The 17031-nt window shown below is 32.9% G+C and overlaps 1 protein-coding gene across 1 annotated transcript; it reads right to left on the bottom strand.

The window, feature by feature from the left end:
• Positions 1-7454: 7454 nt before the first annotated feature.
• Positions 7455-16773, bottom strand: LOC139881277 (probable acyl-activating enzyme 16, chloroplastic). The gene is made up of 18 exons (XM_071865782.1): positions 16714-16773; positions 15848-16039; positions 15332-15446; positions 14622-14709; positions 14164-14366; positions 13783-13901; positions 12626-12775; positions 12344-12411; positions 12052-12157; positions 10906-11064; positions 10340-10393; positions 10186-10266; positions 9783-9920; positions 8735-8894; positions 8507-8586; positions 8215-8360; positions 7628-7685; positions 7455-7547 (listed from the first exon to the last, which is right to left on the bottom strand). Exons 1-18 carry the CDS (start codon positions 16771-16773, stop codon positions 7455-7457), a joined length of 2070 nt encoding a protein of 689 aa, XP_071721883.1.
• Between the last annotated feature and the right edge of the window lie 258 nt (positions 16774-17031).

Below are 17031 nucleotides of genomic sequence, written 5' to 3'. Positions count from 1 at the left end.
TTGAAATTATACGAGGTTTTGCGTCTGCCCACCAAGTTTTATATTCTCACCTCCTAATCTATTATTATAATTGAGAAAATAGAAGTAGAGCTACATACTATATATTTTTTGAAGAAATTATATACTAAATATAGAAGAGTTGATTTGGCATTCTGATGCGCACACTATAGGTCTTTTTATATAAGAGTTTATTTCGTATAATTTATCATCAATAATACATACATATGTTCTCTCTCCTTTTTTTTCTCCACAGTAATTTTTTACGAAATTTTTTTATATGAGTCATACTTAATATTTCATATATAGAAATATTTCTATAAAAATTCGACATATATACAATTAAAATATGGCAAATGAGTAGGAAAGTAAATATTTTATATTCACATAAAAACATTTCATTAACATTTAAAAACTGAAAAGGAAAAGATAGTAATAATTCACCTAATGTTCCTATTTTCAAGTTAATTTCAAAAATCAACTACCACATTATTATTTCACTGTCATCTTCCAAGCATTTCAATAGCCTGTAAAAAAAATAGCAGATTTCTATTTGTGAGTGTTTTTTTTTTTTTTTTTCAATTTAATGAACCGATTAAGTATGCATGAAATTAAGATTGTAATTTGTGAACATTTCATGTCGGAGTCGGAGGTCATCGCCCATCCGAATTGGATTTGATGGCCGGCCGGGTCGGGATTGGATGTGATTAGTCGTGTGCTTATAGACTGGTTTTATTATCGACGTTATTTCCGTCAAGATTAGGTTAAGCTCCTTGCTCATCGGACTACATAATCGGCGGCGGTTTTGTGATGAATGGAGGCGTTTCCTGTTTGTTTGGACGAGAAAATGGAGAGTTATGGGGAGAGACTAACTCTTTCTATTTTAATTAATTAACAACTAATTTCATCATTAAAAATATTTACTTTCCAGCTCACTTGTCACACATGCTTTAATTGTATACATGTCAAGTTTTTATAAGAATATTTAAATATAAAATATTAAATATGACTCATATAAGAATTTTTCCTCGTCTATATGTACGATAGAGAGAAGTAACCCGTATACAAAACGATATTAATTAAAATATCAAGCCAAACGGGTTTAAAACTTACTTCAACTAAGAAAACTTGCCATTAAATGATGTTTAATAAATGATGATTGCTTAATAGTAATGGAATCAATTTTTTTGGGCATGTAGAAATATATTGCTCCAGAAATTGTAATCGATTTTGTTAGAGAGTTAGAGCATCTCTACTAGCCATCTTGTATATGTAAAGTCTCAAATCTCTCTCAATGGACTTCTTCTAGGACCTTTTTCCTGTCTCAATTTTTATTTTTTAATATTTTATCTTTAAAAATATTGGACCATGCACTCATCCACTTGTCAATCAATTTTTTTATTAATTTTAATTTATAAAAATTTAGTTACACTTTAAACTTTATTGGACTATGTTGTTAACTTGAACTTGAAAATTAGCGGACAATGACGATGACCTTCCCTTTACAACATGATCAGTAGGCTGTATGGATTTTTTTATGAGAATTAATATTGTTCATATATATATAAATGATTTCTAAATTTTGGATTAAATCTGATGGTCCATCCATGGATCGATAGTTCAAGCTTTTTTCTTTTTTGAACATTCAAGCTTCTTTGCATTGAAACTGAAATTTTCACCATGAATTAGATATTTTCCACCCTAAATAGTTACTGTCAAGTAGATTATGTGTATTTTATGAATAAGCATTGGGATCTTAAGAATTCAATATATGCCATTGACTAAAAACATAACTACAACGAGCTGCTTTGTAGACTTGTAGTTGAGAATAGTACTAATGGCCCTAACTCTAAGGAAATTTATGCTCATACATAATGAGCTTACCCTTGCACCCGACGTCTCTTATTGGTCAATATATATTTTTTTATAGGTAAATGCTCCTTTATTTATATGATAAATATTCATAAGTAATAATTAAGCTTGAAATTTTGTCACAATTATACGAGACAAAGAATCCCACAAAATAAGATGTAATAGGAAAGTTTTAAAGCTGAGGTTGTGCATATTTGGACCTCCTTCTTCACAGTACCACAACAACAGAATTGCAAATTTAAGTTGCAACAAAAAGATGTACTCATGAATTAGATGTGTGTGGGTCTTATGAAATTGATTGCTTTACAAATCTAAATTAATGAATAAAGAATGATATAAAGAAAAGGGAAACAAAATACAAACAGTGATGTATTTTTATGATAACAAAAGAATAAAAAAGTAGTTTGGCACGTCAATTAAAACTTTATATAAAAAGTCATTCGCATTTATTCATGTTAGTCGTGTCATATATATATATTTTGATGAATATCACATTGTTTTTTGCCATGGCATAAAATGACATAAAATCAAAGAATGTTTTTATATTGGTCATGTTTGCTCGTGATTTGGTTCATACATGACATTGCTTGCTCATCCCATCGATGTACTTGATGTCGCGAAGAAGGCTATTCGTAGTCTAGTTCAAATCTATATCAAGCGGCATACAAATGGAAATGTACAAGATGGGATAGGATTGACCGGTGCAAATGGTGAAAAGGTGGTTATATACAATTTACGAGAAACCCCCTCCTCTGACTCAAATTTTCTGATCGAAGTTGCAGTTGATATGGATGATTTGAAAGACTTGCTCCTCCAACATAATGCAAATTATTCCATCTTCTTGGATTTGAAAAACATGTAAGGTTTTAATATGTATTTATTAGTAATATTCGTGATTTTTCAAAACATGTAACATGAGGTTTATATATGTTTTGCTAACTGCTTTAATTTTGTGTTCGACAGACATTTTGGGACTCTTCGTGATTTTGATGAGAGAAGAATGTATATCATTTCGTAGTTTATTTCGTCAAAGACATTCACTTTAGCAGAGCAATATACATTTTTTAGAAAATCACATGAAATCTTATGTATGCGACAATCGGCTTCTCACAATTCATTGGTCTCATGGGCCCCATACATCGAGAATGAAACATAGCAATGATACTATATTAATGTTTGAAATGAATTTTACAGAATATAATGAGCTTTACTCTCCAAATGCTAATTCAAGTAGGTAGGATTATACATGACTTTATAAGTGATTAATTGAAGTGGATACATCCCGATGCGAGACTCAACAATCTTCTAGAAACACAATTCTTTTTAAGGTTATTGATATGACGAAGGTTGAGACTTAAAGTTAATTCCCTCACTAACGGTGCTTGTTGATTTTTGCCCATTAATGAACTGTCGAGTACCGAAAAATAAGCAGCAAAACATAATCCAAAATTTTTTATATATATATATATATTCAACCATAGAAAGCGAGATGCGTATCTAAACGTCCAATTTAGGAAGCATTAAACTTCCATTTTCTTTTCTCGGTTATAAAACACAAAAAATGCATGTTAATTAGTTTGAAATTAGGCTTAATCAATGAAGCATGCATGATTGTTGGTTGCACTTGCACAATAACAACCATTAGGAAGGTAGAAAAACCAACTAATTAACTTACCTTGAGTTTGATTGTTTTTGTGCAACGATTGGTAGCGATATCATAGAAGATAAGCTGAAAAGCATCGTTGACAGAGCCGATCTTCCGATTACCGTCGGTGTAGACGAGTTGGTGAGTAATTTCGAGATCCTGAGAAAACGACAAGTTTGACATGCATTTATATATACTCCTTTTTAATTTTTCCTTTTACAATTGAAGCATACAAATGAAAATACAACATAGAATCATGTATACCATTTACGATTTTTTTTTCACCACGTTGATGACAACTATGCGAGAAAGAGAAAAAATAGTATAACCACGTAATAAGATTCTCAATAACTCCAATATATGATGTCTAAAAATAGAGTAAAAAGTAATAAAATTACATGAGATAAACATGGAGAATATGAATTTTATTTTCCTTGATCTTATCAACCTTAATTTGGATTTGGCGTGACCATTTTCAGATTTTGAATGTTTGAAGATTGAGTTTAGAGAGAACCTATATATAAGTTTGATGAATTCTTTAATGAATCCTCTCCCAACAATAAAAAGTAGTCCCGCATTAAATTATATATGAAACAATGACATGATGATCTTGTTGATTTCTAATTTTAAAAATGTAGGATAGAAGTGTACGTCCTCGGTTTGGAGAAAACCAAAAACTCCATCTCTAATTTCATCACATACACTCTTTTTTTCTCTTCCCAGGCATATATGACCCTCTAACGTTGATTTTATCGACGTAATATTTTGGTCATACTCTATGATTAGTAGGCTTGTATATGGATTTTCTATGAGAATTAATATTGTTCATATTTATAAATGATTCCACATTTTGAATTAAATCTGATGGTCCACCCATGGACAGTTCAAGTTTCTTTGTGTTGAAAGGAAATTTTCATCATGAACTAGATATTTTCCACACTATTTACTATATATCAAGTAGATTATGTGTATTTTATGAATAAGCTTCGCGATCTTAAGAAATAAAAATTCAATATATGCCATTAACTAAAACATAACTACAACGAGCTACTTTGTAGTTGAGAGTAGTACTAGCCCTATGGAAAATTATGCTCATCCTAATGAGTTTTGCTTATCCTCACACCCGAAATCTCTTATTTGTTCAACTATATATGATTAATATCACATAATACTTCTATCGTTCCAAATTAAATATAAATATTTGAGTTTTTGCATAGATTAAGAAAATAATGATGAAAACAATAATTTGATAAGCATAATCTTAATAACTTAGCATATGAGTCATGTATGTATAATGTTAAAATATGTTGAAAAAGTTGGTGGTCAACTTATCTTTGACCAAATTTTGTGTGAGACCTGCTTATTATTTTTGTCATAAAAAATTACTCAAATTTGTTCTACGTATATTGTAGATGAAAGTGGTATAATGACTTATAATTTGATTATAAATGAATTAAAAAATTATATGTTGAAATAAGTTGTTTAATGTATATATAAAATACAAAATATGCATAACTTTTGATGGTAGATAAAATGGGAAGAATATCATTTTTTTATCTTAAACCTTAAACTTTTCAAATTTACATATATTTTAAAAAAAACAAAGATACATCTAAATTTTTATATAATTTGAGATGGAGAAAGTAATTAAACTTGAAAATTTGTCACAATAATACGAGACAAAGAATCCCACAAAATAAGATGTAATAGGGAAGTTAAAGCTGAAACGGTGCACAGAACTTCTTCTTCACATTACCACAACAACAAAAAGTATAAATTTAGTTGCAACAAGAAGATGCACTCTTGAATTAGATGCCTGTGGGTCTTATGAAATTGATTGCTTTACAAATCTAAATTAATGAATGAAAAATGATATGAAGAGAAAGGGCAAAACCATACCGTTGGTCCTAACATGTCCAGTCTACATCGTTTTTTATCGCATAAATTCGTATATATGGTTTTAAAATTTGCAAAAAATTTAAATACTTGATCCTTGCTCCATAACATCCGTCAAATATTAACAACATGACAAATTTAATCAATAAATTAAAGACATATATTAACTTACGTGTAAAATAAATCCACGTGAGTTACTAATAGTATGCTCCAATCGTTCTCAATCGGAGTCAATTGTCATAATTGCACATTATTTTTTTGTACATGTATTTTTTATATCCTAAATTGATTTAACATTACATAATTAATAGAGGTCCCTGGCTATTACTAGTTTCCAGGAAAAACAAGTCACCGGTTTTTATCAAATTTTTTCTAAAAAGAGGTAGTATCTCTACTTTTGATCATATTCAAAAAAAAAAAAAAAAAAACTCTACTTTTGTTCTAGTAATAACAGTAGAAAGATAAACATTCTTATTGAAAATTCAAATGCCATAAGAACACTATGACATATTTTTTTTTTTTGTTTTAAATAAATATAAAATAAGTTCATATAATATGCTTTTTCAATCCCAAAATACGTGCATGTTTTACATATAAAACATATCGGTGACTGAATTTCGAATGATCAGTAGAACTTAGGGATGTTGATGGGTCGGGTATTTTATGTTTTTTAGACTTTTTATTTCCGTTCAATTAAATTTTAGCGGGTATTTTTTGTATGTCGGGTATTCTATTCAGACAATTTGATTTCCAATCCCAATAAAAAACGTGTATCGTGTTGTCACGGGTTTCTTTTTCCATCTAAAATTAAAATTATGCTAGATAAATTTTATTCCTCCGTTTCATAATACTTGATATTTTGGGTTTTAATGGAACGTGTAATTAATCAATAGCAGTAAGGGTATTTTATGAAAAAAAAATTCACGTTTTTTCAAATTGAACAAAACACATGTATAGTTTAAGAAATGTTTTTATAAAAAATATCCTAGTAAAAAATATAAACAACTCTATTCGTATTTGGTTTCTACGAAATAAGTGAGGGTTAGAGATTATTCTTTTTTGCTTTTAAAATTTGCTTTGCTATAAGAATTTTGAAAGAAAAGGCTAAAACATCAATAAACATCGATAGGTACTCGAATATATGAATTAACGGGTATTATACGGGTTTTCGAATTCTAACGGGTATTGCAATGAGTAGCATTTTGGTCTTCCATGAACATTTCAAGTAGAACTTTATTAAAAATGGCAAAAAACATATCTTTTAAGAATGTCTGAAGTAAGACGGCGCACACTCCAGACACAAAACGAATGGAGCTACTTTTTTTTTTTTGTTTTTTTTTAATTTGGACCAAGCGAAGAAAATTAAAGACCTCACTGAAAAGGAAAGATATGGCTATTTCGTTGGGCTCAAGATGAAAACTCCCTCATGATTAAAAAGCTTTTATTTGCGTTTTCATGCGGAAATGATGCTAACACTGAAAATTAAGTGGCGCTATATAATTAATATAAAATTTAAAAAGCCTTCCCTTCACATCTCAATCAAATTCGAAATGCTAAATTCAGCCGTTTGCATCTAAAAAGAATAAGCTAAACACAAACACAATACCTACTACTACTACAATCAATTTAACATTATATTATAATACAGTATATCTCAATCATATTTGTTTGTATTCAGTTTTGTTAAACAAGCACATTCATTCAAAACATTATTCATAACTGTTGAGTTTGTACCAAGGACTGTACAAGTAGTCCGCTTTAAACGGTTGTATCTTCAAAGTGCATGTACACCAACACCCTTTTGCAGTTTTGCATAAATCGCAATCACGGAAAAATAATTCCATTCTATACTCATAAATTGTATGATCCATTAGAATTCCGCAATTATTTTCTTATCATATCTCTTTGATTTTTAATTCTCAACTATTTTCTTACCGTGTCTCTTTGATTTTTAATTCTCAAGTATACAAGTATGAAACATTATTCTCTCTACTTCAGTTTTCATTTCAGTTTTTTACAACACATTGTGATACATATTTGTCCTTTACTTGTAAAGATTGTCTATATCATCCTTGAATTTAGCTGTTACTCTGTCCCTTCGGATTTTCATAGTTTCCGTCATCAACCCGCTGTCAATCTGCAATCAAAATGCAGAGTTGAGAAAAACCACGTGTCTTGCCTGAACGAAAAATTACTAACGGTGTTGAAACGTCTTACCGTAAATGGTTCTTCTACAAGAAGGATTGGTCCAATTTGGAAAGAACACTCTGAAGTCCTGAAACAAAACAAACGGTTTCATTACCATTAAAATTTTAGGAGGATCGTATGCCATGAACCAATGATAAACCATTTCACAAACTTGAGAATGCGAGTAATGGACGCAAGTCAAATTTGATTTTTTTTATTATTTATTTTCCATCTTTTCACCTATACAGTAAACAAGAGAAGTATACACCTTTGTCATGTTAAGTTCTTGCCCTTCAAGATAAACTAATGGAACCAAATGGAACCACTTGAAACCTCAGTTTTCCCTTTTTATGGTATAATTTGTTTCAGAATAGGAACTGTTCAAACCATTGTCACAAAAAGAATGAAAGAAAGCAAGCAAGCAAGCAAGCAAGCTTGTAAGTTGTAATTGATCGATGTAAGAATACACTCTTTTCCAGATCAAGCACGCACATTGTGTTGGGAAGGTCAGGGGCATTCATTTATATATGTTTCCGAAATAAACTTTAAATTTAAAAGAATTATCCCGCAACTTAGTGTAATCCTTCTACGCATTTTAATATAAATTCAGAAATTACCATTTCCTCAATTCTTCATGTATCAAGCCGACAGTTTTTTCATTACTTAGGTGAGAGGCATCGGAGTCTATAATGGAACTGGTTTTGGCTGTCATTAGTACTTCATCTTTGTTTGGAACAACTATAGCTCCGAGGCGACGTCGATCCTGCATATGGAAGGGAGGTGTCACCCATGACATGATCCAAACAAATAAAAATTATTATGGCAACTAATACAAGGAGAAAGTTTGAATAATCGAACACCGCAGCAGAAGGAAACAATAAATAAATAAATAGATGCAATATATTGTACCTGACCAACAACAACAATCTGTTCGATAAGACTACTTCTACGGGCAGCGTCTTCAAGTTCTTGGGGTTCGACATTTTCGCCTGAAGTATGAAAACAAGTAGATAAATAAACTTCGAGAAATTTTGTGCAGTCTTGAATTGAAAAAAAAAAGAAAGTAGAAGCCAATTAGAAGGATAAAAATCCATGGAAGAAGAGTCAGGCAAGGAAAATCTTTCAGATCCAGCATACCTGTTGATAGTACTATTGTGTCTTTAGCACGTCCTTCAAGAACAATCACACCTCCACAGAAACGACTTCGGCCAATCGAATGGTGTGGAGCAATCCATCCTAAATCACCGGTGTTTAGCCAACCAGCCTTATCTATCGCTTCCTTTGTGGCCTCCGGATTCTAATAAAATATTAGCACAGTGGTTTTACGATAATAATAAATTAAATATTATGATCTGATTATTACATTTCATGGTAAACTATCTTGAATTTCCAAATTCATTTCACTGATCTTTGAATTATTGTAATTGAACTCTGAATTACAATGCTGCTACTTTTTTAGCTGTCACGTCACATGGACTATCACTCCCAAACATGTTAAAAGCATCTGCCACGTGTGAGGTTGAATTGAATTCTGGTACAGAACCTAATACCTATCCCTTCTATGTAAATGGTTTAGTTAACCTGACCCTAGCCAAACTGTATACTGCGTGCAACTAACATAAGTTCAATATTCTATGCAGCTAATTTCCCCAGTAAACATAAAATCTACCCATCTAGTTTAGCTTTCACTATTTCCTGATAGGTTACAGAGAAGTACATAGTTGTTGCTTCAGGATTGAGTGTGTTCCTGAATCACTTCAAGGGCCTCCTTGAGCAAGACAACAAACATTCAAATAGAAAATCCAGAAATTGTAATGAGCGCTCAGGAAAATTGTACTTCCAAAGCAGGAATTTCTCTATGTAAATGAGTGTTCATGAGATAAAATTAAGCATATGCAAACATGGCCCCGCCTATTTTGTTCAAACGTTCTCAATATAGTACGTCAGTTGAGAACACTCAATGTAAATTGCTAAAAACAAGTACATTCCTAAACAAATCATGTCCCTTAATTTCATGTCCCTATCTGCATCAAATATTTTGGAACTATGTTTCAGTGGATTCAAACAAGTTGAGAAATCATCTATCAGTATGAATAAAGGAACAAAGAAAATCTCATCATATAAGCAACTATTACTTCAAGACCTTTAATGTAAATGTAGTGGTCAAGCATAATGTTTTAATTACCTTGTAGTAACCTTTCATCACTTGTGGCCCTCTAACTTTAACAATGCCCCGAGAACCAGGAGGGAGTGTTTCACCAGTTTCAGTGTTCACTATCTTGAATTCTGTGTGTCGAAGCGGATGCCCAATTGAGCCAATAACCTTTAAAAAAGTTAAATAAAAGCAAACATCATTTAATGCACCACATCTAGTAGCAGACTAAACCCACGAGAAGGAGAAAAAAACTTAAAATAGATTCTATGGATAAATTTGCCAAGTAAAAAACAACACAGAAAATTACGTGCAAAGAAATGGTTGCTGGAAGAATGGTAAAGCTGCTCTTCTACATACTTTTTAGTCTCTAATGTGGAGCAAATGGAAAGTAAGTTGAAGCTATCAGTGTAATTTAAGCATATGAATCTCTTACGTTAACATCAGGTCGACGACAAGCGATGACTGGAGAAGTCTCTGTTAATCCATAGCCATTTTGTATTTTTACACCAATTGCCTGCATTTCCACAATGTCAATGAACGAGTACAAAATGCTAGTTAAGAAGCTTGAAAGTGTTTGTTCATCTAACCTCATAGAACTTGTCAACATGAGAAGACAAACTACCACCTCCACTAATGCGTGCCTGTAAGGCACAAGTTTAATAAATAACATATCTGGTTAGAAATTTGCCTAGTATTCATAGCGGCAAGAAATTAGATGACCGCAGAAAAAAGTCGGGCATAACTTAAGAGGGAAAAATACATAGATGAGTTTCTTTCAAAAAGAGCAGAGGTGATGAATGATGATAAGTTTCAAACAACACATTGAGTTTTTAAAACTACAGAGAATCCAAACCGTGAAAGCGAGTGAGGAGATGGGTTGCTGACCACATTGTATATACAAACCTTGCTATGTGATGATCGGGTTGCGAAATGGAAAGAAGTTGTCAGAGACACATGGCTAAAAATATACTGGACTAGATTTCAAAAGACTTTTTTTCAGAGAAGTTTCTCTAGTAAATTGAAAGCCAGAATCCAACAGAGTGCCACTTGTCATTTGTAAACAAATAACAAGATGAGCTCTCAGATCTCAATAAAAATGAATGCTACTGATACAGAAGTCTTGTGGGAAAAAGAGGGGATGGAAATAAATTACCTTTGACATCCCGATAGCAGAGCGAATCTTCTTGTGGACTAGTATCTCTGCTAAAACATGCAGTGGCAACAACACTGAAGCAACAATTCTCGCCCACAACAAATCTCCCATTGAAGAAATATATGAAGCTTGCTTCTGACTATTGGTAAGATACATACCCTAAAAACAGAATAAGAAATAGGATTTGACTATGGGCCGTATACTGAAAACTATAGAACTGAACGTCAGATATAAAAATCAAATTGAAATATTTTCTGTTAGACTATCTACTTGTATATAGTACAAAATCATTAACTTCAGAAGCACAAGCCTACTTGGTGCTATTGTGTTTGAATCTGTCAACTGCTAGATATATAATAATCATGACAACAGAGAAATTCATCAATGGTGCATTTCTGTGATGCCAATGTAGAATTTATTGGTGACTCAAACAGTCAGCTAGACAAAGTCCATTAGTTCCAGCTTCTTTTAAATATGTAACGAGACAATGTACAATTTCCTTAGTTTTGCAGAACTTGCATTAAACACATGGCATAAGCATTTGGGCAGACTTGGCCACAAAAACTATAACTATGAACTTGGAAAAATGAAAAGAAGAAGAAGAATTAATTGGAAAGCAATCCAGTTGAAGGAAATATAATAGCTGGACTGAAGGCGATAAATGCGGAAGTTCATGGCAAACGAACAAATCTAGCTTTTATATTCAAAGTTCAAACAAATAACAATGGTTTGGTGCTACATAAATAAAGATTAAAGCAGTGAGATTTTTCCATGTATTTAAATGATTTTCTGGCTATATGATAGGGGGAATTGTATAAACTACTCTTTAAAGATGATTAAGTTATGTTAAATTAGAGTTCATAAGATTCCAAAATTCTAGTGTCATGAAGCTGCAGCACCAAACTACTCTTAGAAAATACATCTATGATAGACCATCAATCTATATGTTTTTTCCCATTATTTCTCCCACTTTCTTTTTATATCTCTACCTTTTCTCAATAAGCACCTAGATTTGATTTAATAAAGACTGCACAATCAGACCCGATGCTTAAGAAGTAGCTCATAGTTACTGAGTAAATGAAGCACAAACACGAGACTACATAACCATAAAAGAGTAGAAAATCGCAATAATTCTAAAAGTCAAACCTCATAGATTCTCTTAGCATCCATATATGCAAAACTGACTTTTATCAAGGTAAGCGCAATCAGTTTACGGAAAGTAGAACTTGTCAAAATCTGTTTCTGTATACCACTGGAAAATACAGAAAATTCAGTCAAAAAATTTGTTCAAATTTTGTCTCCTGCTCAAGCTTCTCCCAATATTTCCAAGTTTATTAGAAATATTTGAAAAGAAGACCTCACAAAAAAATCACAATTTCCACAGGAAAATGTATGGCACACACATTAAAGTAGGCATTACTGAAGAGATATCACATACTTGTAGAGCGTTTCATAGACCAAGGGAACAGAAATCAGGCACTGGGGTTGATATTTTTTCAAATCATCCTACAACAAAAATAATGGAATATTAGATCAGACAAATTTGAGCATCTATAAGGGCAAAACTCACTTTATTCCATATAGTTTCACAGTAATTACAGTGAGCATCAAAGAAGGGAATGGAGCATCGTGAATTAAGTTTTCATATGACATCATCACCAAACTTGAGGCAATACAAGTGCAATCTCTGTTATCACTACACGTTTGAACGGAAGAATACCTTGAAATATTTTACGGTAGTGTACACATGCTCAACCCCTTGTGAGAATGTATAATACTCAACAGCTCGCTCATATGCATGCCATGGTGGAAGCATGCTTAGACATCTGTCCCCACGTCCAGTCTGTACTATATCATACAAATATCTGATCTGGTAAATGATTGACAGAAATCAGTTTCACGAACAAAATCCTATATAAACCTTAAATGAAGACTAAGAATGATGGGCTCCTTCTACAGAAACAAGTGAGTAAAAAGAAACAATACAGAAGATCATCAACAACATGGTTAACCAACATGAAGAGCAGAAAGACAACAGTGTTCTAGAGAATTATCGATAAATGAAATCCATATCCAATATGGCTAAACTAATAAATCTATCACAACAAGAACAATACAGAAGATGGTTATCGATCTGCTGTTGGCTATTCCCCAAAACAATAAATTTGAAATTAAAAGCAGATCGGTTTTCATTATCCGTTAGGATGCCATCAGCACTGTTAATCAAGAAGCTAATTCAAAATGAAACCCATAATGCTGCCATATATGGAGTGCTTTCCGTTGTTCTTAATTTTCCTTGTAATAGACCCACTAAGGTCTCAGTTCAAGTTGGAACCGAACTTTTTGATATCAGTGTAAATGAGGATTTATGTCAAGATTTCCTCCTTGATGTTAACAAAATCATTTTCAAAGAAGGGTCTGCTGATAACTACATCTCTAGCACTTCTTTGAAGGATTACGTTAATTCGAGATCAGGTGAAAGCAATACTGAGGAAATTCAATATAAGGAAAGTTTGGAGGAATCAATTGTGCGTGAGTGTGAAAAGAAATGACAGGTGATGTTGGTTCGCCGGAAATCCAGTCGGAACAGAATATCGAAAAAAAAAGACCCACTTATAAATTTTGTAGCTCAAGTTTGAAGAAGCAGAAAACTTGTCTATTATGCTTGTTCTTAGATGAAAAAAGTAACATTATGCCTAAATCCATGTTTTCTGCCCATAGACTACAGCTTTGTGCCTGCAATCATTCTGTGTTTACCAGTACAAGACCACATCGTGCTAGACAGTAGGAACTAAGGAAATGAACTAACATCAAGCTAGCATAGCAAGTTCCAAATGACCACTTTTAGAAAAGAATAAAACAAGTCAAGTCTTAAACCTGGTGTAGCAGATTTTTATGTGTAAGCATAACACCCTTAGGATTGCCAGTTGTCCCACTTGTGTATACAATTGTAGCAACATCATTAGTGCTGATGGTCTCAAACACATAGGGTTTTCCTGCAATCACATTCATTGCAAGTTCATGTTAAAGCATCAAGTTAATTTTTTGACTGTGCCATCATTCCCGTTTGGCTTTGAAACATTAACTGTAAAACACACAATTTATGGAGCTCCAATTTTGTTTTAAGGTTCGACTGATACGTTTACAGCTGCTCCATTAATTGTTTTTGTTCATCATACGGAAGATGTCAACCGTAAATTCTAATAAAGTAAACATAAAAGATTTCTAAGATTAGTCAAAGTCAGCTGTTCAACTCACTAGAATCAAGAACAGCCCTGCGACCCTTTCGTCCGATATTTATGATGTCCTTGTAACTGAAAACAGGAAAGTCTTTCGTTCCATTACTGGCAAGGAATGACTTGTCCCCCCATAATAGAATGACAAATCTAACACTCGCCTCGGAACAGAATGTGTCCGCAATCCGATTGTAAAACTCAGGATTGTCCACAATAAGTCCAGCACTGGTGTGACAATAAGATATAATTAGATAGAACACAATATTTAAAAAAAAATGGACAATTATTTTTTTGGATATATCCAGTATACATTCTGAAGACTGTGATGCGTTGAAGATTTTTAATGATACTAAGTTGTTACAATATCCATATTTACATTTCATGTATAGCTATATTTTCCTTCATAGATAAATGAACGGATAAGTGGTTATGATGTACGTCCAACATCAAGTTAAGAGATTAAAAATACTTTTCACGAACCTTTCAGAGTGATTGTAAATTCGCAACAACTCCTCGTTTGAAGACCTTGACCCTCTAACCACGTTAATTGCTCCAGTAGCCATTGCACCTAATCAAAATAACACGAACATCCATCAAAGTTACCAGTAGCCATACACCTGAGCAAAATAACATCCATCAAAGTTACAATCTATGGATGTTTTCAACTGGGCAACTACGGAAAAATAGATATTCAAGCATCAATCATGAATAATCATGGTTTCAATCTGCAATTTTTGGCAGACCGATGATTTCTATGTTGTTTCTCTATAGTTAATGTTTCACAATACAAAATCTATGTCTTATGCCAGGAACAAATGAAGTTCCTTTCGGGTAAAACTTTCCGCACAGATTCCACTGCAATGTCATCACAAGAGTATCTGCATGTCTGTTGAGATGACCTATAAATGATATCACATATTTACCACAAACTGTTGGTGTTTGCCAGGGCGCAAATTGGTTGAGGAATCCAAAAAATAAAAGGGACGTTATCTCTCCTTGTTGAACATGTTAAGTCGTTTCTTCAGTTGTAGAGAAAAAACTTACAAGAATAACAAGCATTTTCACGTTCAACATAATGGAGTGCGATTTTTCACACAGAAAAAACCACATATTTTTTCCCTCTAAAAGGCATGTAGCGTAGTAACGGAGATAGCAGTAAATAACGTTTTTGATATTGGCGCTGTTTATACCTTGATCAGCAACAAGCCACCGACAAGAATTCTCTGCAAATACTGCAACTTTCTCGTCTGGTTTAACGCCAATAACCCTTAGGCCCTCGGCAAAGTCAAGAATTTCTTGCTCCAACTGCAATTTTGAAGCACAGAAGAGTTTGAAAAGAAATTTCACACCTCTATGAAATTTGGAAAATACAATTACAGAAGGAATTAAATATCCAAGAAACAAACAATAAGAGATCAATCAAACAATGTCGCATGCACATGGGTCCAATAAAAATTGGATAGTTGATGGAGGTCCCCAAAACCAGCGGGGAATCATTTACATTAACTAACAAAAACCTCTACTACAGAGTGTTTGAAGAATAGTTCCCTGAGTTTCAACTACTAGTTCATACATAATAATTAATAAATACTGGGATAGTTATAAGAGTTGCTTCAGATACTTCTCGGATGTTGAGAGAATATCATGTATATGATATATAACAAAGAAAATGAAAAATAGATACATGCATTAACCCGAAAACTAACTTGTTTATAAGTCATAGTTGTTGGTGGGTCATGGTATGGATCCACGACTGCAGTACAATCACCATATTTTTCTGCTGAAGATCTCCAAATGTCAGGTACTGCTTTCCAATCATCAGACAGCACGGCACCATTACCAGACAACAATGCACCTTCTAGGCAAGGAGAGAACTTTCTTATCTGCTTTTCTTCTGTCTACAGAGCAATGTTTGGAACAAATGTTAGTTTAGTTAACGAAATATGGATCTTCCTTGAGTACATAGAATCGAAAACAAATGCTGAAAATGCCCAACATTTTAAATGCTCCACTTCCAAGTTGACGGGATGTTTAACAAAAAAACAACGAAGATTTTGTTTGGAAACAGAAGTTCTTGGCAAAGAGTAGTGCACCAAATGATTGATAAGATAGGTGGATAAATTTTTATTATTTTGTATTAACTTTTATATAATAGTGTCAGCATCATATAACAGAAATGAAGTATTCAAGTTGGCCATTACTAGCACATCATGCAATATTCAAAACTCTTATTGGCTATATCCTGATCAGTCACACAAAATGGTATACAAGCAGAGAGGCAATGGATTTTCAAAATCAATATTCAAAGCACCAAGTAAATTTGTTCACATATAAATGGAGGAAATTCAAACATGTACCAAATTTCAAAGTTACTGACACATCTAACCTTACAGCGCTCTATCTAAAAGGAAACCAAGATGATGGATTAAAAACAGAGTATAGAGTATTAGAAATATGGGTATATCCCACATATATCTAATATAGAGATCATTACTGAAACGAAAGAATGTGAAAATAAAGCGAAAACAATCAAACCCAACAAACAAAACAGGGTAAAAAAAATTACTTGAACGGGAGATTGGCAGTAAACTTGGAACGGACGATTCGAAGAAGAGGACGCAAATTCCTCCATAACATCTCCTTCCTTTGTTAGCGTTGTTATTATTCAAGTGGTAGAGAGGCAAACGGAAACGAAAGAGATGATGATCACAAGAGAAAGTGGGGTTAGAAGCCAAGGATATGGATGCCATTGACAGACAAACACTTGTGGGGTTGGTTGAGGCAAAATCATAAACAGATAGAGTGCAATTGTTGAACGGTAAAAAGAAAGTGATAAGCACTCCATCATGCTGGAAGATATATAAGCTAGTGCAACTACATCGGACAGATA

This window comes from Rutidosis leptorrhynchoides, unplaced genomic scaffold (genome assembly GCF_046630445.1).
Source record: "Rutidosis leptorrhynchoides isolate AG116_Rl617_1_P2 unplaced genomic scaffold, CSIRO_AGI_Rlap_v1 contig139, whole genome shotgun sequence".
Classification (NCBI taxonomy): domain Eukaryota; kingdom Viridiplantae; phylum Streptophyta; class Magnoliopsida; order Asterales; family Asteraceae; genus Rutidosis; species Rutidosis leptorrhynchoides.
The sequence above is the reverse complement of the archived record's forward strand: the minus strand, read 5'-3'. Positions and strand labels throughout refer to the sequence as shown.